This window comes from Talpa occidentalis, unplaced genomic scaffold, assembly GCF_014898055.3.
Source record: "Talpa occidentalis isolate TD23 unplaced genomic scaffold, MPIMG_talOcc4v2.1 talOcc4.2, whole genome shotgun sequence".
NCBI lineage: Eukaryota > Metazoa > Chordata > Mammalia > Eulipotyphla > Talpidae > Talpa > Talpa occidentalis.
The window spans coordinates 108,205,605-108,228,470 of NW_023602073.1; the positions used below are offsets into that span (position 1 = coordinate 108,205,605).

A 22,866-nucleotide genomic window follows, 5' to 3' on the forward strand; every position below is an offset into this window, starting at 1 on the left:
TAACGTTTTATGCACGGTGTACTACAAAAGTAATTTAGGTTTTATCTAGTTTGCTCCTATATGATCTATCTACCTATCTATCTATAGATCTCTATCTATAGATGTCTAAGTATATCTATCTTACATATTCTCCCTCCCCTCTACCCCCACCCCCAGACCTGACTGTCCCTCATCAAATCCACATTTGATGAGGCTCCACAAGTAACTTTTTCTCCTACATATGAGTATGAGCATCATTCAAATAAATCAGAGATAACAAGGTAAGTTACATTTCATAATACCTGATAATTTCAAAGCCAAGACAAAAGGAGCTATAGAAATGTAGATACTAGGGGCCTCCCCTGGTGGTGCATGGGTTGAGTGATGTGCTGTGAAGCTGCCCGCAGCCTCTGCAGCGCCGGTTCGATCCCTGGCCACTGGCGAGGGTCCCACATGGCGTGCAGACCTCTCCTGCCGTGCCGGCTGCTCCCCTCAGCAGTGTATTTCATCAGTCTGCCTGTTCTGTTCCCCGCTCTGGCTCTGGTGAATTCTCTCACCCTTCTGCGCTTCTGACTGTACCCAGTGCTTGTATAAATAAATAAATGAATCTTTAAAAAAAAAAAATGTAGATACTAGGGATGACCACATTCTTAAGGAGGAGGGTTGAGATGACATATCCAGGAAAAGGCTAGTTGGCCAGGCAATGAAACTTGGCCGTAGGCACAAAATAGTTCAGATACAATGGAGAGGTCACTGAGTTACTGTCTCTGGAAAAGGTAACAGTTTTGAGTAAGCCTTCAGCAACATAATTTAGGAAACCATGCAACTAGAAATGACAAAGTCCCAACAAGTAGATCCCAACCCAGTCCAGTATCCCCCCACAGATCAGAAATGCTACAGCATGTATTCCTAGTACAGAAACCCCCCCACCTGGAAGCTTGCCCCTCTGCTTGGCTATAAGGATTTCACTGGGGGCTCTTGGGATTATTTTCTTAGAATGTCACACTTAAGTTTATGGCCCTTTGGTCTAGCTTTACGGTAGCACCTAGAGAGCAATTATTCATCTTTGATTCCTATTTACTATCATTTCAAAGGATTGAGAAGGCATTTTTCTAATCCATTGATCACTTGCCTTAGTTTTCACATTGGAATGAGTATTTTGTAAAGAGATCTTGTAGTCCCATCCTTTACTAGATCTTACTCTGAATATACCCAAATTATGGCACTGCTGAGCAGCCAGCCTATCCACCCAATATTGGCATAATGGATTCTAAACTACAGCATCCATTGCACATATATGAGATACTCAGTATGCAGATGGTGAACTAATTTCAAGAGTGAGACTGAAAAACTGGGGGCATACCTAACAGGAAAGAATAAACAGGCTAAAGATATTTTGGAATCAGAAGCTTGAAAGTGTCTTTCAAATAGAGTTGTCAAAAAAGAAGCAATAAGTCATGCTACAAATACTAGGTCACTGGGATTTAATAATTTAATGTAGCATTTCTCAAATTAGTTTAATATGATATAGTACTAGGAGGTAGGGGAGAATCCAGACATATCTGGAAATACTGGACAAAATAGCAGTGTGCTTTAAACTCTAGAAGGGTGATATACCAAACAGCTTTTCCCAAACTTTTACTTAAGTATTAGTATAGTTTACTGCATCCCAGGTTCAGGGCATAGTACTGAGCCAAGCAGACCTGGTCTCTGTTCTTATGGAATTTATGTTTACTATAAGAAACAAATACCACAAAATGGTTATTATAAACCACAATGTTACAAAGGAAAAACTCCTCAGCATCTTCTAAGTAATATGTGAAGCAGATATCCTCTACCTTAGTTTGAATAACTGTGCTCATAGGTTTAACACATTTCCCCAGTTAAAAACGTATTACATTTTCAGAAGTGAAGTCTGGAGGCAAAAGCAAGGCACAAACTACTCATTTATGAAAAGGTCAGAATTAATAAATACCTCCAGATGCTAGATGAGAATAGCCTCCACTTAAGGGGCTGCTGAAATTAGAGTGATGTTGAAACAGAAGATCTGTGCTGTGGTCTACGCAGCTAACGTGAATGTGGACTAACGCAAGGAGCTGATCCACAGTGGTTCCTGCTGAAAGTAGCCGGTTTGAGTAAGCAAGTCTTCTGCAGTAATGCAAACCCAAACTGACTGCACTTTGTATACTGATTTCTAAATGACAAGGTTCTTCCTATTTTTATAACAGAATATAGCACAGATTTTAAAGTGTCATTAAATAATTCTAAGTTAATTTTTTCTCCTTTTCACACACTTTTGGAAAGCACCAGTGGAACTAGATGCTCCACTAAGAACCAGGGAAACCAGAGGAAAAAGCTTGGTTATGTGGGGGTGGGGAAGATAGTGGGAAAGCCAAATAAATCACTTTCAGAACAATCCATTGATATGTCACAGCACACTGACATTCCTAAGTCTACAGATTTGTCTTTATCTCACTGTTAGCCATTCCAACACACTCTTGGCTAACCAAAGTTTCTAAAAACTGAAACATTTCCCAAAAAGCTATCTAAAGGATCTGAAAACTGGTCTTCTCTTTACAAATGCTGTAATTTGATTAGTAAAGTCCATAGTATTATTGCAGTTGCTACTAAGTACAAAGAATCAAACTTATAATGCATATTTGAGAGAAATTAAAGGATTCTTGTCATATAAAGCTATATGGTAAATGTATTTTTACAAAGTGTCACTTGATCTCAAATTATCTGAAAAGAGGCACGCCTCTCTTTTCTCATCCCTGGCACTCCTGTGAATAATTTTCAATACTTTCAAAAGACCAGGAAATGAAAATATTTTGAAAACACTTTAGAAAAAGATAGCACTCAAAATTGATGTATTTTGACTTACTTCATTCCAGTGATTGGCTATGAATGGGACTGACTATACAGGTTTCCCTGCTATTCAAAAGTAGTGTGTTACTATTTGGTATGATTGGATAGGCTGATTTTGGGATTGAGAATACGCTCACCTTTAGTTTATATAGAATGATTTTTCAGTGTTCCCAGCCCCCCCAAATAACCTACCCAGCAGAAAGGCTCTAGTTTAGAATAGTGGAGGAAACCTGCAAATATAATCACACACGATTTTTTTCCCACCATACTCCAAAGATTCAAAACTTCTATTTCTACTACGTTGACGCATCAAACAGGAAACTCAACTCACCTCAGGCCTAAATATGATAGTATAATAAATAAAAAGTGAGACTTGTTCTTCGAAATGATCCACTTAAAATTAAATTTCTGAAAACTGAAAGGAAGTAACCTATAAAAATTAAACCCTATAATAATAAAAAAAAAATCCTAGAAAGGTAACCACTATGTTACTGTCACAATATCAAATCCCATATATTGTGCTCTTAGCAAATGATCATTTTTCAGGGGTTACACAGAATGAGACTAGTCCACTCATGGGTTCATCTCAAACTGAGTGGGATGTGGTCTATACGTGCTGCTGTAGAGGCTGGTAGGTCAACTTGTCTAACTCTGAGCTACTTTGGGACTTCCTGTGGGATAAGGTGCTTATCAGCTCATCTCTATCCCTGGTCAGAACTTAGGTCATCCGTATGAAAAGTAACATTTCGAAGGACAAGCAATGTTTTACTCTACTTAAGCTGAACTTACTCCTTCCTAGTTAACAATGCCGAATATTTAAAAACAGATTTTAAATTTCTTGGGGCGAGGCGGAGCACTACCAAAGATGAGTTAAAACAAGCAGACTGCAATTTGTGGTGCGCTCTAATTTTCATTCACATGTTCTCCTTTACCCTCATAACTTTTCTGCCTTTGAAAAACTTTTATGATGGGTATAAGAGTAGGGAAATTTTCATGATTCCCTGAGTGGGAACCTGTTATATATAAAATTCATTTCTAACTTCTGGAAAGAAGGACACATTATTTATTTAATTTTTTAATAAACCATAAAATTTAAATATTCAACAAAAAGAAACAAAAATAGATATTTAAGCTAGCACTAATTTTTGTTTTTATTCTTCCTCTGGGTATCAGAGGAAGACTTACTTGGGACTAGAGTAACACAATTAGGATGCTGGTGTAATGATGAACAAATATGTAAAAATGGGCAATGGCTTGACAAAATTTACTTTCAAACCTGGAAGTAAAGCTCGGCTGCTTGGTGAAGCCCAAGACCTCACACTGGTCTTGTCTGTGGAAAACTATTATGGCTTACCGTTCTTATCACACTTTCTTATTCACAGCTACACTCCCTGGCATTTTGATCCTTTCACTCACTGAAGCTCACTTCGGTCTGTCAAAACATCAAGGGGGAAAACCCCCAAACTGAATAGACGAATAAACACTTTTAATGTGAGCAATCATATTCAGATCAATCTCTTGAAAAATACAAGTCAGTGGGTTTTTTAAACTTTAGTAACCCAGATATGCTTTTTTCCCTGCCTTTACTAAAATGGCACTTTTCATTTCATTGACATTAGCCAATTATTTGCTACTTGCTTCTGTTTTTCTCTGATCGCTCTGGCACCCTATGTCTTTCTTCTTGATTCTTCTATTTTCCATCCCCGACCATTTGATCTTTCATTAACTTTAATCTTGTCCTGCCAATCAATCTGATATTAATCAGTGAAAATCACAAAAGGAAAAAGGAAGAAGTGAGCAATACCAGGATTTCACTTCAACATTCATATGATTTTTGTAAGAAACACATTCATTTTTATTTTGGAATCTAAAACCATTGTTGTAGGATATTATGTCTGTCAGCATACTCAAGTGGGCTGACGTTCCACATGGACAGCAAGCCGGCGCACAAGAAACCAAGGATGATGCACAAATACGTGCAGCTGGCAGAGTCCCAGCAGCGTGGTAATAAAGTGCAGCAGAAGTTTCCTTATAGTGAATGAGAACTCCAGTCATCTCAGAATATTTTTGGTAAAGTTAAGGAAAAGCTACTGCAGTCAAGAGATCGGTAATCTTTAGACTTCAAAGACTGACTGCCAGGGACCACCACAGTGAAATATTGGAACTGGAGCCAATGAAAAACACTAGCTTGGAAAGGAAAGGGTTTTTCCAAAAATACAAAATTATCTTATACAGATACTTAGCATACTATGATTTGACAGGTTTACAGTGATAAAACAGCAAAGATAAATGGTAGCATTATTAATGCCTTTAGCATGTAAAGAACACAGATTTAAAAGTTGGCAGCAAAAAGACTCTGTGAAAGCTCCTGAGACAAGTTATTCTACGCCCTCCATCCATTCCATGCCAGTGACAACCAGTGTGAATGGTAACACATAGAGTAAAAACAGTGATCTACTGTGAGTCAGAAAGTACTGGAAAAGTGACAAAATTGTATGTTATTAAATGACAAAACATATTTAGAGGCTTTATTTAAAAATCTCTTACTGTTCATTATCAAAGTTACAAGATTGTTTGCATACCAATAGACAGACTGTAAACATAGGAAATTTTCTTTAAGGAAAGATGGGTTTACTGTAATTTGATCTTTTACAAAAAATTACTGCAAGTTATTGATAACAGAATTTCTCTTTTACTTTCTTAAGTCTAATTCTCTTGAAAATTAAACCAATGTTTCCACTCCCTCGAGCTAAAGTTCAACCATGGTCACCTTAGGAAATACCCCTGTTTATTTGTTAATCAGAAATACAAATTGAGTGGCACATATTTCCATTTTCTTCTTAGGCCGAAGGTTTCGGCTTCATTATATTTTACAAGAAAACAGAAGACTTGCAGTGGTCCTGTGAAGTCTTTCATGTCGCAGCTGAGGTTTAATGACGGCAGTGGAGGAAAGCAGTGGTGATGCAGGCTACGACCAGCCAAGTGCCCTTATCTGACATGGGATCTTTTTCCTGTTTGGCTTGCAGCAGTGTTTCTGGTCAGGTTGCTTCCACCAAACCTGACTGAAGCAGAAGGGTGACATGCTCTGGTAAATCCTGTCGAAGGGTGATTCCGTTCAGGCAAATAGTGGACCCTTCAATCTGTTGGTTGCGGGACGATACTAATATGAAGAAAATTATCGGGGTAGCTCAGATGTTCGCTCAGCCACTGCAGAGGCGTTTCCAACATTGGCTCAATTCCATGAATCATCACTTGATTCTTCTTCTCCCCATCTATTCCAAAAAAGACATCCGACCATAATCAGTGAGTCAAAACAGCTAAAGGGAAAACAACCCGTTGCCCTTTGAGAATCCTTAGCAAATTCAGTGGATTTTACAGCTTTAACAGGTCAAACCTGGACTGTCTCCCCAGCAGGAAATGTGGACATGGAGAAAGTTCACATGTTGCAGTATGTATCACACAAAACAGAAACCTGAGGGTTACAATGAATTCTGATAAAAAATTCTGTTGCTATATGTGAAAGTATTCATTCTTTCTTAATTACTGTGCTTACCTAAGATTGACGTTAATGAAACTATAGTGGAGAAAACAGCGCACTGTACCCACTGACCAAAATTTATTTTAGTAACACATTAAAAACTGTGCTACATGGTTATTAAAAACAACAGGTACATGAAGGAGGTCAACACATTTAAAATATATAAAAAAATTAAAAAGTGATTAGAAATCAAGATCAGTATTTTAGGAAGATTTTTAATAAAACAGGTGGGAGCTGTAGGTTAATTTTCAGTACCATTGTTCAAATATGTAGCTGAAAGTCCTAGAGGCATTAGAATAAGAGTTAAAATTTTAATGAGAAGAAACTATGAATCTGACTCAGGTATTCCTGTTTTAGTCATGAAACCTGATTGATTTTTGTTAACATGCATTCACTAATTAAAAGGGGGTGCAATTCATACTTTTCAATTCAAATTTTATTGCAAATTAAACTGAAGGTTAGTTTTGTGTCTTTTAGGATTAGTATGATGTACTGAAGATTTTAAAAGTAAACAGAAGCATCCCTGATTGTTGTAGGAAAGCAAAATTAAATCCCTCTTATGAAACAAAACATAATATTGAGGTTTCAACAACTTTATCACTCCTTTGGAACAATTTTTGTTCTCTTCAGCTTTTCAGGTTTGTCTCTTTCAGCTTCCTGGAGATAGAAGACAAGGAAACTGGGAATTCCTGGAACTATGAGAGGGAAATACCCTACTTTTCCCTGATCAAAATGACTTTTGCATCCCAAGTGCTCTAACGTCTGGGCAAAATGGGCTGATGATGTATGGTGATAATGGCTTGGCTGGCACCTGAAACAAGAGCCCCTTTTAAAGAAATATTTCAACTTCCTCTCAGAGGCAGCACAGTCCTGGGAGGTGATGGTCAACAGTTTGACAAAGTGAGGATACAAAAACAATACAGATAATTGATAAAAGAGTGCCAAAATAAAAATTGAACAATACTATCAATCCCATGGATGACCAAATAAAAATTCCAAATAAACCCCTGGATCACTGTCATGATTTAAAACAATTTTGGAGAAAAGTTCTCTCATAATACTACCAACTTCAAAAATGCTTTCATTGTTTTGATTTTTCTGCCGATCTTTTTGCTTCTATACTTTTTACACAATTAGAATTACGATGTAATACAATGATTGATTTTCATAGTGATGAATCATCTATAAATAAAAGATTAAGTTATACACAGAATAATGTAGTAATAAAAAGCATGGTTTTAGTGCGTTGAGACAATTTTAAAGTTCAAATGTATAAACCCTAAGCTATGGAATGATTCATTCTTTGCGAGTTCTACACTGTCAAGGTTTTACTGTATTAAATCTTTCTTAGAATATTTGAAAACATTTCCGGTATAGTTTTCTTCATATTCTTATTATATATTTCTTTGAAATATTTTAATATTCTCAGAATCTTCCTCCTACTTAGCACTGAGTCAAAAAATGAAAGAGTGGTGGTGTAAAAGTTCCTTATCTCTAAAGTTTTTCCTTAAAACTTTGGATGTTCTGAAGCAGAGTAGAAGAAACAAGCCACAACTCAATATCCAAAAACTGTACCAAAAGCATATTTAAATATAGGTGCAAATACAACACAGCATGAAATCCACTCAAACACTGTGTGTCTGAGACAAAAGGGTACAACAAACTCAATAAATCACCTTATCGGAAACCTGTCCAGGCAACACTGATTCTCTGGTTGAAACTGGGGTCACTTTTAATCTGTACTAAAGTGGATATAGGACCATTATATCCCTCAGCACAATATTTTAAGTATATTTTGTCACTATTACATTTGTCCAAACATTTCACCTGTTTATATTATCTCTTTTATTTCTTAACTTTCCCCAACAACACAATGGTTACCAGAAGGATTCTTACAATGGGATGGCAGTTCACTTGGAACTAGTAACTAAAAATTTCTCATCCTTCACTGTACCCCCGTGCCTAGCATGGTCCTTGATACTTAGCAATTGGTCAATACATGTTTTCAGAGCTTGGATAATTTCGTGGCTGGTAGAATATACTGCCAAAATAAATGCTTTGAGACTAGCTCTTGAGGGCTAGCCCTACCACGTAGAAGAGCTCTCTACCCATCAAGACTGCCTTTGTTATTAAAACAACAAAGTCGAAATTTTTTCAGGTAAACCAAGGAGAAATGCTGTCACCCAAATTCATGCTACCATAAATAATAAGAAGGAATGGACATTTTGGCAATATCACAACTAACAAAATGGAGCAGTGAAAAATCAGCAGATGTTTCTGTTTTTCTAATAGTAGAAAGGAAACACTTGATGGTATTACTAAAGTAAACCATGTTTTTGGTAAATATGTCTTTGTGTTTCAAAATGGGAATCTAGAATTTAGTACTCGGGAATAGAAATATGTCACTACAAAGCAAATGACTCAGGAGAAAAATGTTACTCCACACCTCACCCACTCAGGATTAAAAAAAAAAAAATTAAGTTTGCTGCTTGAAAGTCAGGCAAACATTTAAGACAGTAATCTATATAAATGCTCTCTTACTGGACACATTTTGGGGGATGGCTTCAATTTTCATATAATTTCACACTTAGAGAAAAGTTATAGAAATAGCACAAAGACTTCCCTTCACTCAGATTAATCAATTTCTTAAATATGCCATTATCATCATGCGTGTATATAATTATTTTCTGAATCATCTGAGAGTAAATTAGAAACAATGAGCCTTTTACCCCTTAAGATTTTGTAGGTACCTTCTAGAAAAGATATTCTCTAATATATTCTTTTATATAGTCACAGTATACTTATCAAAATAAAAAATTAATACTGATAGAATCATTTCAAGTGTTATTAGCCATCCCAATTATTTTCTTTTTCCAGTCTAAAATCTAGTCCAGGAATCACACATTTTCTTGTCTCTATATGAATCGTCTATAAATGAAAAAAACCTCAGTTTTTCAATCTCAACAGCTTTTAGCCTTTTTTGGCATTTCTTACCCTTTACAATTTTGAAGAGTACACATGATTACATTAGAGAATGTCCACGTAGCCATTTTTAAGCCTAATTGCTTTAATTTCTCTTATAATTGTAAGGACAGTTATTCGTAAGTACTTCAGGTTTGTGAATTAAGGAAAAGGCTAGAAACAAATATCAGAAATCTGTTTTTTCAGGCAGAGAAGGGATTCAATTCACTTTAAGAGTTAGATATTAAATCTGAAGAGATTATATCTAAGTCAATAGAGAGAATGTCACAAAATTTCATCCCTTATATTTATCTTAAAGTCCAAGTATTATAAAGAAGATAATAATGTAAATGTATTATGTAACTTTGTCTTATCACCAACAGACTAATAAAAACAAATTGAATTCTTAACTAGCATCTACTTTTAGACTTGAATATACTCAGATATTGTGGAACTAGAAAAACTACCACAGAAGCTATATGTGTATGTGTGTGAGTGTGTATGTACATATGTATATAATTATATAGACATATAATTATATAGAAAGGTTACATAGCAAAAGGAAGAGACAGAAATTCATATTAGCCACATAATTCATTAGTGAAAATTATGAATTTAAAACAATGGTAATTTATGATAAAAAATGATGCCTACACAAAGATGTAGACGTACATCTGTACACACACATGTACCTAATTGAGACAAATAGACCACAGTGCCAACTACACACTGACAGTTCAGGTCCTACTGAAATACAAATTGGGAGGTAGACAATCTGAATTCTAATTCTGGTATTGGAGGACTCTGGGCAAGCCTCACATCTCTTTTAGGGTGTTGCCTTATATATATAGTGAAGGCGTCTGTCTAGATTCATGTTATACAAATCTGGCTGACCATCAAATCATTTGGAAGAATTAGAAAAGCTGGGCCCCTCTCTAGACCTTCTGAATCAACCTGTTTTTAAATGTTCTCTTAAACAGATCTTACAACATAGGTATAGAATTTTTCTTCACACAAAATTTTACGCAGAAACCCAACATACAAGCCAGGGGAAAGTGGGGCAGCTCTGGTTGATGTGGGATTGAGACTGTTCCCCAAGTCGTACTGCTTGCTGACTTAAGACCCATGGTAATGTCTGATGTAACTCTATGGGCCAGTTTGTAAACCACTGTCCTAGAAGAGATCACCAACATGTTTTCCAGTAGTAGTATGAGTCTTTAACACCTAAATAGCAAAATATTTCTTTCTGAGTTAAAAATCAGTATAATTCACTAGTTTTGAATCTGTAGGCAAATAACTTTCTGAGTCAGTTTCCTCCTCTTATAATGTAAATAAAGAATTCTATTCTCCAGGGTTGCATGGGGGACCAAATGGCCAATGCAAGCACAGTACTTAGAGAGCTCAGCACAGGGGTTGGACAGAGTAGGTATTCAATACTGAGTAGCTCTCTTTCCTACTCCCCTCTCGCATTTACTCCTAAAAAAAAAAAAATTCAAGAGTCTTAAAGATAATACTTAAAGAACAGGTGAAGAAAAGACTGCTTTTTGAAAGACCATGTATTAGCAACAAAAGATGAACAATCAATATTGGGGATAATTCTTTTAGTACTAGATCTACCAAAAGAGATAGAAAAAATGGATACAATTATGTGATAGCATGCAAAAGGCTGTGAGAATGTGGCCTCATTTAATATATACTCCAAATTACTCAGTCTTATTATGTCCTGTGGCACATAATTTTAGCAATGTGCTAAGAAAAAAAGACTACAATAACTTAAACCCAAAGACTCAGTCATTATACAAACAACTAAATAAATGACATTAAAAAAACTCTTAAGTATTGAAAACATTTCTGGATTAATCCAGGTTATTCTCAAAACGCAGTAGAGCACATCATCTACACATCCAATAAACCTTTATTTGTACTATGCTCACATTACTTAATAGATTTTGGGTAAGGTTCTTATTTTTATTTTTTAAAGATGAAAATATTCAGGCAGAGGGGTGAAAAAACTTCCAAAATCAACTATATATTTTAAAATATACCACTTGAGAACTCAGAGCATGTGATGAATCCTTCAGAAATTTTATTAGCAATAGCTTATAATCTTTCCCATCCTGATCTGCATTTTAGTCCTTATTTTTCAGCCAGTTTCTACAAGGGATATGATCTATTGATAGTTTTACAGGTTATTTGAGATTCTATCAAGATGAATGAGTTTTTCTTACTAAGTATAATAAATATGTGAAATCTTTTTGAATTTAAAGGAAGCTACATAAATAGATGGTGTGCCTTCAAAGGAAAATGCTTTAATCAGAAAATTTCAGTTTAATTCAGTAAGTGTTTTCAGTCCATATTTGTGAATATGGAATAACAGAAATGTAAGGCCAAGCAGTATAACTATTGTGTTTAAAAGCTTTGTGGCTTCATGTTTACATTTTATAATTAAACACAAAATTACTTTATTTGCTATTTGGAATGTGTGATGCTGAAGGTAGAGGTTTTGAAAAATACTTCATACTTCTAAAAAGCCCTAAACATAAAATAAAAAAATGAGTTTTCTGATTACCACCAGTTTGAACAATTTTGTTCTGTCTGGCAAATTCTTTAACTTCTGATATGTTCATTAGTAAAACGCCAACTAATTGAATCCATCGACATGAAAAACCACAGGCTGAAATCTGAAGTGCATACATCATGCTGAAGGATTTTGACTCAGCCTCAGTGGTAATAGTCAGCGAGGTCAGGTCAAAGAGGGTTAAACCAAGCCAGGATATAGCCAAAGGAATACATCAAACGCTGATTTTAAAAGGGCAATTAATCTTAGACAGAAATGCTTCCTGGCGAATGAGATCTCAATCTTAAGAGCACACTACATGATGTAGCAGTAAAAATGAACATATACAAGCTTACAGAGCTTTTATCCTATGATCACAAACAGAAGGAGAGTGCTGTTTATCAGAGAAATACAAACCCATTTTAAAATACTTACATTAACTTCTTCCGGATCTATACTCACTTAGCAGTACAGATCTTAATGAACACATAATATCACAGTTAATATATACCACATCTCTTTTCATGTATAAAAAATATATTTTATATACTTTTTATTTCTGCCCATTATATTCTCAGAGACATCTCTCTTTATATTTTAAACAAGATTTTCAAGCATGTGTATAGTTAATCTTTCACTAACTTTCACTTATAATTTTTTTCTTAATAGGGAGGACACACACCAAAATTTAAACTAAAAAATTCCATATAATTTGATAATTATAAAAAGAAACTGTATTAAATTGATAGTAAGGCCATTTAAAAAAACTAAGTGTCTCCTGACAGTAGCTTAGGCTAAGGTAGACATTACACCTTGGTTGCTTAGACAAACACAAAAACAAAACTTTGATAAAATAAAATGTTTTTGATCTGCTTTCATAAAACGACCTAGGAATTCTAGTATAACATGAACTACTAATATTTGTCAAGTATGAATTACAGAATAGTTCAAATTTGTTTTACTTAAAATATAGATTATAATCACACTGTTTATATGTGCTCTGATTGAAGTCTCACAGGACTTCTTTTAATGAAGAGATGACTAGCTTTTAATCACCTGCATGTGTTATTATTTTGGTAAGGGAATTTTGTTTTCTAGTGACAAAGATGAAATGTTACTTGTGCGAGTGTCTGTTTCCATTTTTTAAAAAGTCAGATTGTCTTAACTTCTTGAAATTTAGATAGAGAACCATTAACTGAGCAGAATAAGAGGTATTTTCAGACAAGGTCTTATAATCTCACCAGCTTCATGAGTGGAGAATGAAAATATTCAGTCTATTATTTCTCTGATTTTAGAAAAGGCATAGGTCAATGGATTAAGACATTAAGAGAGTCTATATACCCCAAGAATAGTATATGTTGTTCATGTATTGGTTCAAAGAAAATGATTGGAAAGAGAATCAAAAAGGCAATCAATATGAACTCGTTTTAGATAGAATTTGATGGCATAATGATAAATTTCAGAAAAGAAAATATGTTATAATTACTAAGTTTAAATTGTGTTTAACAAATTGTTTTTGTGCAATCAGATTTGAGTACAGCAGATCTTGACTCGAGGGTTACTTTTGAATTACACCATATTATTTTTTTCCCATAAAATATATATCCAATGAGGAAGAGAACAATGAAGAGCAGAGAGTGTTAGGATAAGACTGAAGGGCGAGGCTCATGATACAGCCCAGTGCCCCAGTCCCAAAGGTCAAGTTTATAGTATCTCATCAAAGTTACAAATGGGTCTTTCAGCGTTAACTTGTGAATAGCTGAAACTTCAAATGAGTATATGACCCATTTACTTACCATTTTAAATGAAAAACTTTCCCTTGCAGCAACATTTTTGAACCTCTTGCTTGAAAATTTATACTTTTACTATGCTGACAATAGTGACAATTGAATTGGTTGCAGTGACCATAGAAATGTTTTATACCTTACCAGAGTCACACTTTCCATTTTTTCTAATCATGTCCAGAAGTTTTTTTTAATATATATATAAATATAGTATATATATAATATATTATATATATGTGTGTGTGTGTGTGTGTGTATAATATATAAAGTAAAAACCAGTGGTGTGGAACTCTTGCTATAATCTGAGGTATAAGCATTTATAATACATTTACATTTAGAATTCACCATACATTATATCTTCTGTGTGTAGGCTGAATATCAACAAGTACTTGTCTGCTGAGATTATCAACAAATGAGAAAAACAAAATTGTTTCTTTCTAATTACTGTATAGATTTCTTATGAGTATATTGACTAGTGAGAAAAAACAAAGCTCTAAGAAAAAAAATGTTAATTGAAAACCTTGGAAAAATATAAAACTATGACATCTCAAACAAACCTTTGATTCATTTAAACCCTACAACTGTTTTGAGATTGGTAGCAGGAGGCATTTTTATTTTCCAAATAAAGAAATACTAAATGATGATCTAAATCAAAAGTGTGAAGGTACAGAGGGATACTAGAATGAAAACAGATTCTAAATGAGTGAACAGAATTGTTAATATTATAATGGCATTCTTCTTATTCTTAGACCCCATTCTGATGAAGTCTATGGGTCTGCAGTTTTCTGTGTGGAATCAATTTGCAAACTGAAATGCCACCTCCTGGGGTAAGGGTAAGGGTCAGTTGTCATCACTTTGATAAAAGTGACTACTGCTGGTTCAAACCTCAGATAAACCAGCTTCATTGTTAACACTCAGGGTTCTGCCTCACATGGGTAACATGAGACTTAGATGTCTCCTTTCTCAAACTACTTTATTCCTGAAAAAATTCACTGTAACATCCAACAGTTAATTCACTTTATAAACATAATTTAGTCATGTTTCTAGTAAAGGAGGAAAAAAATGTGACTATATCATTGACTTTTTTTTTAAAGATTTATTTATTTATTTATTTATTTATTTATTTATTTATTTATTTATTTATATAAGCACTGGGTACAGTCAGAAGCGTGGGAGGGTGAGAGAATTCACCAGAGCCAGAGCAGGGAGCAGAGCAGGCAGAAGGACTGAAGTACACTGCTGAGGGGAGCAGCAGGCGGCAGGAGAGGTCTGTGTGCCATGTGGGACCCTCCTCAGGTGGCCGGGGAGCAGCCGGGGATCGAACCAGCGCTGCAGAGGCTGCGGGCAGCTTCGCAACCCAGCGCTCAACCGCTGCACCACCGGGGAGGCCCTATCATTGACTTTTTATGAACTCTATTTTGTGATTTATCATAAAGCATTATTAAAAGTAAAGCAATGTAATTTTTAAATTAACTACTTAAATGGGTTATTATGACTTCCCTAATCAAGTTGTTAAAATTATCTTCCAATGTAGTAGCTAAGCAAATAATAGATTAATCTTGGTCACATACATAGTTCCTTAGTGCTTTTCCCATATTTCTTACCTCACTGAAAAATTTCTGCACATTTATGAGAAAAGTAGAAAAACATGACCAATCCCTCAGCAAACAGAGTAGGGCCATTTTAGACCAGTTATTACTCATTAGTAGCCTGTCCCAGAATAGTTGGTGAAGATTCTATTTCTGCAGTGTTCATGAGGTATTTGTGCCTTAATCCCTCCCCTTCAGGTCTTTTAAGACTTAGAAGTCTTTAAGACTTAGAACAGTTTTCACCATCTCCTCCAGAATGGGTAAGAGAGCAATTCTAGGTGCTTCCCAATATTCGTGGCATATACCCATTCCTACATATGCCACACAAATCTGTGCATCTTTCTGTCCACTCAAACTGGAGCAAAGCTCCTTAAAAGCAGGGAGCATGTCATACATTTTAACATCCTTAATGCCAGAAGACAGTTTGAAGCAAGTAAGTTGACTGATGAATAATGAAATCTGTATCATCACATGGAAAGCAATAGTTAAGTGGTAGTTGGAAAGGATTTCAACAGGATTAGGATGGAAATGGAAAAAGGTGAATGGCTAGAGGATTGTATGAGAAATATTGATATGAGAGACAAGGCGATATTTACCAGTTTGCCATGGAATTTAAGCAGTTCCTTATACATATATGGCTCCATTTATACAATATTAAACATGGATTCAGAATTAAAACAGTGCAACTGTTTCAGAGACTGATGAACTAGAACCATGAAATAGAATTATAAAAGTGAGAAAGGACATCTTCATTCCCATCATCCTAACTTACTAGTTGTTTACACATCAGAAGACTGAAACTGAAATATGGTTGGGCAAAGCTTACAGATGTTTTATATTCTCTAAAGTAAAAGAATAAAAGCTATGGTTTTTAATTTTTGTTTTGATTTTCTTATAGGTTGATTTTAATGAACAAAGAGAGAAATATTTCACTTCAGTTCTGGTTCAGAAGCTTGATTCTCTGAGTCATTTTAACTACAGCTGACACTACAAAAACAATTTACCTGAGCTCACCTTTGGTTACTTCCTGTTACCTCTAACTTGGCTAACTCCTCCAGCCACTTACAAAAGCAAAAAAGAAACACACAAAGCAACTCATCATTAGTTACTCCACAAGAACAATGACCTAAAGCACGTCTTCATAAATATTAGTATGTTCTACTTTCATGTGATGAAATAAGACAAAATTCTTTCCTACATGAATCACTTGTTATAAGGAGTAGTAGACAATGGTGCCACATAACTTTTATGAAGTACTTTCTCTTTTTATCATGTGATGACAGCCCGTTCTTATGCACACACACCCAATCTTAAAGTCTTTCGCTTTCAACTTAAGTAGGGTGCAGGTGTTTCAAAATGTTTCACGTTTGACAATACCACAGGTGTACTGAAGCAGCAGTAAACAGTTCCTTACCGAAACAGTGACTTAATGTTTTTAGATACTCTCCACAGATCTTTAAATGACAGTTATTTTTCAAAATGAAGTGACAACAGGAAGGGGCAAATAAAGGTTTTTCCAAAGACAAGACATTGTTACTAGATGTGTAGCTTTCTCCTGGTATGAAGGTACCATCAAAAGTAGCTCAAAAGATGACTACATTAGTCCAGGAAAGTGTGTGTATGGCATGTGTGTGTGTGTCTTTGATGAACATAAGCACAGGACAGTTTGGGTGAGAAGTCCGTCACACCAAGATATCCACTTACTGCATCTAAAACTGCCTAAGAGGCAGGTTTGTGAATTGAATTGTGAATGTGTACTTTACCCCCAATTCCCTTCAAAAAAATACACGGGAAATTACATTGTACATTCTCCAGCAATGGCTACACAAGAAAAACATTTGGGAGAGAACATAGAATTTGCAAAATAAAAAGCCTCACAAATCTGTGTGCCATTCTTGTGCAGGGCCAGGTTAATCCTGTATGTATTGTAATCTGGTCACAGGAATGGCAAGAGTATCAAGGTGTGTTCGGATAGAGTATTTCAGCTTAAAGCATGTGACTGCTTTTCATTTACATGTCGGAATGTCACAGCCACCATGCTAATAAATTCAGAGGGAAGAGTGGCCAGAATTATACACAGGAACTAAAACAGCAAAGTAACATACCGGAAGTATTATAAGAGATAAGAGCATGTAGGCAAGATTGGGCACTACACACAAATCATAGAATAAAGAGTTAGGAAAAATCAAACACTTCAGAATGTTATTTGAAAGGGTTAAAACGTTGAAAAAGTAAAAACAAAAACAAATGGTAACATAGTGAAGTGAAAAACCAATGGAGCAGGAGATGGAGACTAAGGTTCTCTGAATGGTGCAGAAAAATGTGGAGTCAAATGTTAGTGGAAAGGAAGTATTGGGGGAATGTTCAGTAACTAAAAAGCTGTAAAGATTTGTGATAACCTGTGACTGAAATGTAATAAATTTATAAAAAAAAAAAAAGGTTCTAAAACCTATTTCTCTAAAAGCTAAGAGACATTTTACGAATTATCCAAAAAATTAAGAGACTGAACTAAATTATCTCTAAGGTCCTACAGTAATATGATTCTTTAAAGATGTCAAATGCCAAATAAACATACAACTGAATATTCCTGCTCTCCTCTAGTAAGTGTTCTTTCATCCTTCTATGTATTTGTTGATAGTTATGCAGCTGGTTAAGGGGTAGATCATCATAGAACTATTGTTTTCCAAAGTTTTGATTTTCCTTGTAATGTTCCCACTCAATAGGCAAGGATCTTATAAAGAAGCAAATTTTAATTGATATGTTTTTGAAAATAGATTTTCAAAAAATGGTAGCACAGTAAAGTGGAAAAACAGTACAGAGAAATGAATAACTGAAAGTCAATCATACAGTGAAACAGGCGTAGGCTTAAGAATCCCATCTATGTTAGCAATAAAAATGAATTAATTTGTTAATTACACTTCAAATAGAACACTAGTCTATATTCTCAAATCCTCAAGATTGTAGCAAAATAGACATTAAAACAAAAACCACTTACTGCATGGGGAAAATGAACTGGAACTTATATCATTATTCTGAAACAATCACATGCTTATGATGTTATTAGGAATTTTCCACTCAAAATTTCTGTAACTTCAGTGCAAAAATAAAACGATCTCTGTAAGAATATACAAAAAGATGATAACACTGGTTGTCTCTGGAGAGTGGAATAATGTTAGGGTTTGGTGGATACGAGTTGGGAAAGAAACTTTTCACTAAATTCCTTTATATACTTTTTGATTTTGAACTAAATAAAATGCATTGTCTATGAGGAACAAAATTTGTTTAACTGAACACAATACAGTAAAAACCTAAAAGTCAAAATTAATTATTTTTACTCTTCAAAAAAAACCCCAAAAAGACAAGTCAAAGGCTAGGAAAAAAACAGTGCAAATCTTATATCTGATAAAGGGTTTGTACCCAGAACATACAAATAACTCTCAAAACTCAGAAAGAAGATGACAAAAAGTCCACAAGAAAATGTAAAAAGGATTTAAAGAGATATTTCATAACCATGAATAAGTATGTGAAAACACAATATCATGAGTTATTAAGGGAATAAAAATTAAAGCTACCATGTGATGTCACTATACAACTATTAGGATGGCTATAATAAGACAAAAATATATATTGGCAAGGATGTGAAAAATCTGGAACACCCATACACTGCTGTTAGGCCCATAGAATGGTACAGTCACTTTGGAAAAGTTAGGCAGTTTCTTAAAAAAACACTCTTAAACTTACCGTACAAACCCACCTATTCCCCTCCCAATGAAAAGGCATATCTACATAAAACCTGTATGTGAATATTCATAGCATCCTTATTCATAAAAGCTGAAAACAACCCACAAAAAGTGATGCACACAATATTCAATGGAATACTATTCAGCAATAAAAAGGAACTGATACATGCTATAATATAGAAGAAACCCAAAATATTACACTAAGTTAAAAAAACAAGGTTATAGTTTTGTATGATTATATTTATGTGAAATATCCAAAAGAGATGGAAAGCAGACCAGTAGTTGTCTATGGTTAACAGCAGGAGCAGAGATTAGAAGCAAACAAGCACAAAGGAAGTTTTTAAGAATTAAAACTGAATAGCAATAAAGAGAGATTAGGATTCCATGATAGTATTATAATCAACTTTATGTTACTTAGGCCAGGATTTATTAATCATAAATGTTTAAGGGTATTAACACAAAAGAAAGAATTAACTGGAATAATAAGCACACACTCACCCTCACACTGGACAAGAGGATGTTTAAGACACAGTCTATCAGAGCACAAATGATATAAGATCTTAAAATATATTTATAATCTTTTAAAAATGGGAATTAATCAATTTCAATAATTTTGAGCAGTGATCAACGATTTTTTTCATTAATCCCTTTTGGTACTCGTGCTGATGGTATTTTAGATACCCCTTTCCTCTCCTTTTGTTGAGCCTTTGTATATTTTATTAGTGCTAAATACATACAGGAATGCCAGGAAAGGCATATCTGATTAAGGAAAACAGTTATAGTCACAAGCCAAATAACATTATTTTGAGCTCCATATTCTTTGTTTAGTCATTTAGGCTGGAGTATCAACATTCCAACAAATCCTACTCTGTTTCCAATTCTACTTATTAGGCAAACTATTTCTTAGATACTACATGCTTCCTGAACTGTGCAACATAGTTACAAGTGATGTAAGTAATACTGAGCTTACCCCAATCAAGAATGTTAATAAGAAACCGTATTTATTAATGTATTGATGTGTTTACCTTTATGTTAAAGTGATTTTTCTAAAGGATTTAAAGTAGCAAGTTAAAAATTTTTTTTCTATACAATAAATATGAGTATATGTGATATATTAACAAATTCAGTAATATATCACTGAAATTTCTTCTTAGTGACCAATACTAGGACTAGGATTGCAAGTTATTCAGTAAGGAATGGTGATCAAACTATGACACATAGATATGAAGGACCCTAACACTGCAAACTAAAAAAATTGCTCTATTTTTAGAAATTATTTTTAGCTCTATTCTTAATAGTCATTAAGAATTTTTAATGACTAAAACTATGCTCATGTTATATTAGGTGAAAAGACATGGAATTTTATACACACAGGTACAATATACCTCTCAAGTTTTCAACTGTAGTTTTCCTTATGTTGCAACTAAGAAAGAATTCAGCAATTTTTGTTTTCCTTTGCCTATAGGGAAACAATTTTAACCTAAGCTATAAAATGAAGACTACAGAAAAAGGACAGATTCTGTGAGAGTGTACAGTATTGAGTTAATCATTAGATAGCAATAGAAAATTCATATATAATGCTTATCTCTTATTCAGTATTTTGAACTTCAATATCTCATAGGTAAGAAGATACTTTTACCATCTCTTTATTCCTTCAGAATGAAGAAACACAATGTAAAAATAAAAATAATTATTTACCAGAACTGAATTCACCATTCTATAGGACAACAGAAATGTGAAAAGAATAATTTAAAAACAGTGTATTTTAGTTTGTCAGAGAGAGTTGATTCCTTATTTTGTTAGTGTCAATAATTTATAAAACAATCAATATTAAGTGCCTCTGTTTTCAAAAGATATTTCATTAAAAGATAGTGAAAATATCTTCCAAGGTAACTAGTAAATGTTATATATAAATGTTGAATGCTTACATTACCTCGATAAACAAAGAGAAATGAAAAGAATATTTTAATGTTATTGATCATGTTACCTTCAGGAGCAACTGCAGAAGGACAAACTTCTTTCAGGAGATCTCCTAGAGTGTGCAAATGTCCATCTGCAGTCATAGGACGAAAAAGCTTCTGGATGAAAGGCCGTTCAGTTGTTGTCTATTTGAAAAATGAAAAAAATTCAAGCAAATCTTTGTTGCTGCAGATTACAAATTAATAGATCAGAAATGTAGGGTTATCATTAGCTGTGTTCTAATGCATAGAAGCATACAATATCACAGTATCACAAATGTGGTGTTATTGTCAAAATGCTTAACATAAATTCAAATAAAGCTAATCACCAGACTCAGACAAAACTCCTCAAAAAAGTCTAGGTATTAAAATACAATATAAAAAGATTAAAAGCAATCGACAAAACCTAACAACTAAATACAAAACTACCTAAACTAAATACTGAATTGGAGAAGGAAATGGGAAAAAAAAAAGCTATGAAAGACATTTTGGGAATAACTGGGGAAATATGGAATGAACACTAAGTGCTATAATTGACTAATGTCCCATTTCTCAGATGTGATAAGGACAATTCCTTATTGTTAAGAAATTCATGCTCAACTATTTAAGGATGAGACTACATGAATGTCTCAAACTGACCTTCAAATGGTTAAAAAAAAGTGTGTGTGGGAGAGAGATATGCAAATGTAGAAAAATTTTAACTGCTGTTGCATTTAGGTGAAAGGTAGTGGTCTTAGTTGTTTTATTATTTTAGTTTTTCTATATTTGAAAATTTTCATAAATAGTAGCTGTAGTATTTCCTCTGACAATTATTAGTGCTATGTCATAATTTACTGCTAATGGGTTTTTTTTTTTTTTTTTGCTTTCGTTCTTTTTTTAAATGAGAAAAGACCTAAATAAATATTCCACCAAGGAAGTTACTCAAATGGCTAATAAACACACAAAAATGAAGACATGTACATAAATGGTTATAACAGCAGGGCAGGGGGAGTGAGGGGGCACAGGAGGCTGACTGTTCATTCTTTCTTCCAGAGCTTCCTGGGAGGAAGACAGTGTTGGCATACCTTGTACTTAAACAGATCCATATACTGCACAGACCAATCTATCAGGAATAGTTGTAGCAAGGATGATAAAAACAACACTTTTTATGATAAAAACAACACTTTTTATGATAAAAACATCACTTTATGTGATCTATTCCTGGCAACCATGGCATCCTGCCCCAGTTAGGGCGCTGTCATTTTCTTTCTTTTTTAAAAAATTTTGTTTGTTGAGGTAACATTGATTTACAACACTGTTTTATGGATGTAGGTTCAAACCTCAACCAACATGTGCTAACACATCACAACCACCACCAAAGCACCAATAATCCTCCAGCACAGCCTACTGAGTCCCCGTCAACCCTTCATTTTCAGTAGCCTCAGTTCTACAATTCTAAAAAACATTTATCGTATTTATTTATGCATACATGAGCTGGGGTGTAGGTCAGATGTGTGGGAGGTGAGAGGATTCACAAAGACAATGGGGAGCAGAACAGACAGATCTACTAAAATACACTGCTGAGCGGAGTAGCAGGCCAGACAGGAGAGGTCTGCTGTGCCATGTGGGATCAAACTGGCCGCTGGGGATCAAACTCATGCTGCAGTGGCTGCACACAGCTTGACACAGCTTACCCCTTGCACCACAGTCAATTTTTTTTTTTTTTAGATTTATTTATTTATACGAGCACTGGGTACATACAGTCAGAAGCGCGGGAGGGTGAAAGAATTCACCAGAGCCAGAGCAGGGAGCAGAACAGGCAGAAGGACCGAAGTACACTGCTGAGGGGAGCAGCGGGCGGCAGGAGAGGTCTGCGCGCCATGTGGGACCCTCGCTGGTGGCCGGGGATCGAA

General features: G+C 34.7%; 1 protein-coding gene across 5 annotated transcripts in view; it reads right to left on the bottom strand.

The window, feature by feature from the left end:
- The window catches only part of ATG5 (autophagy related 5), a 207,343-nt gene that overhangs the window by 94,678 nt on the left and 89,799 nt on the right, over positions 1 to 22,866 (bottom strand). For 2 of the 5 annotated variants that reach the window (XM_054699068.1, XM_037520166.2), the window contains exons 7-8: positions 21,004 to 21,121; positions 3,910 to 6,119 (exon numbers count right to left, since the gene is read on the bottom strand). In XM_054699068.1, coding sequence (XP_054555043.1) covers positions 5,983 to 6,119; positions 21,004 to 21,121 — 255 coding nt within the window. In that variant the 3' untranslated portion in view covers positions 3,910 to 5,982. Of the gene's footprint in view, positions 1 to 3,909; positions 6,120 to 17,734; positions 18,392 to 21,003; positions 21,122 to 22,866 lie in introns of those variants that run through there. The other 3 variants (XM_054699069.1, XM_054699071.1, XM_054699070.1) reach the window with 2 other exon arrangements.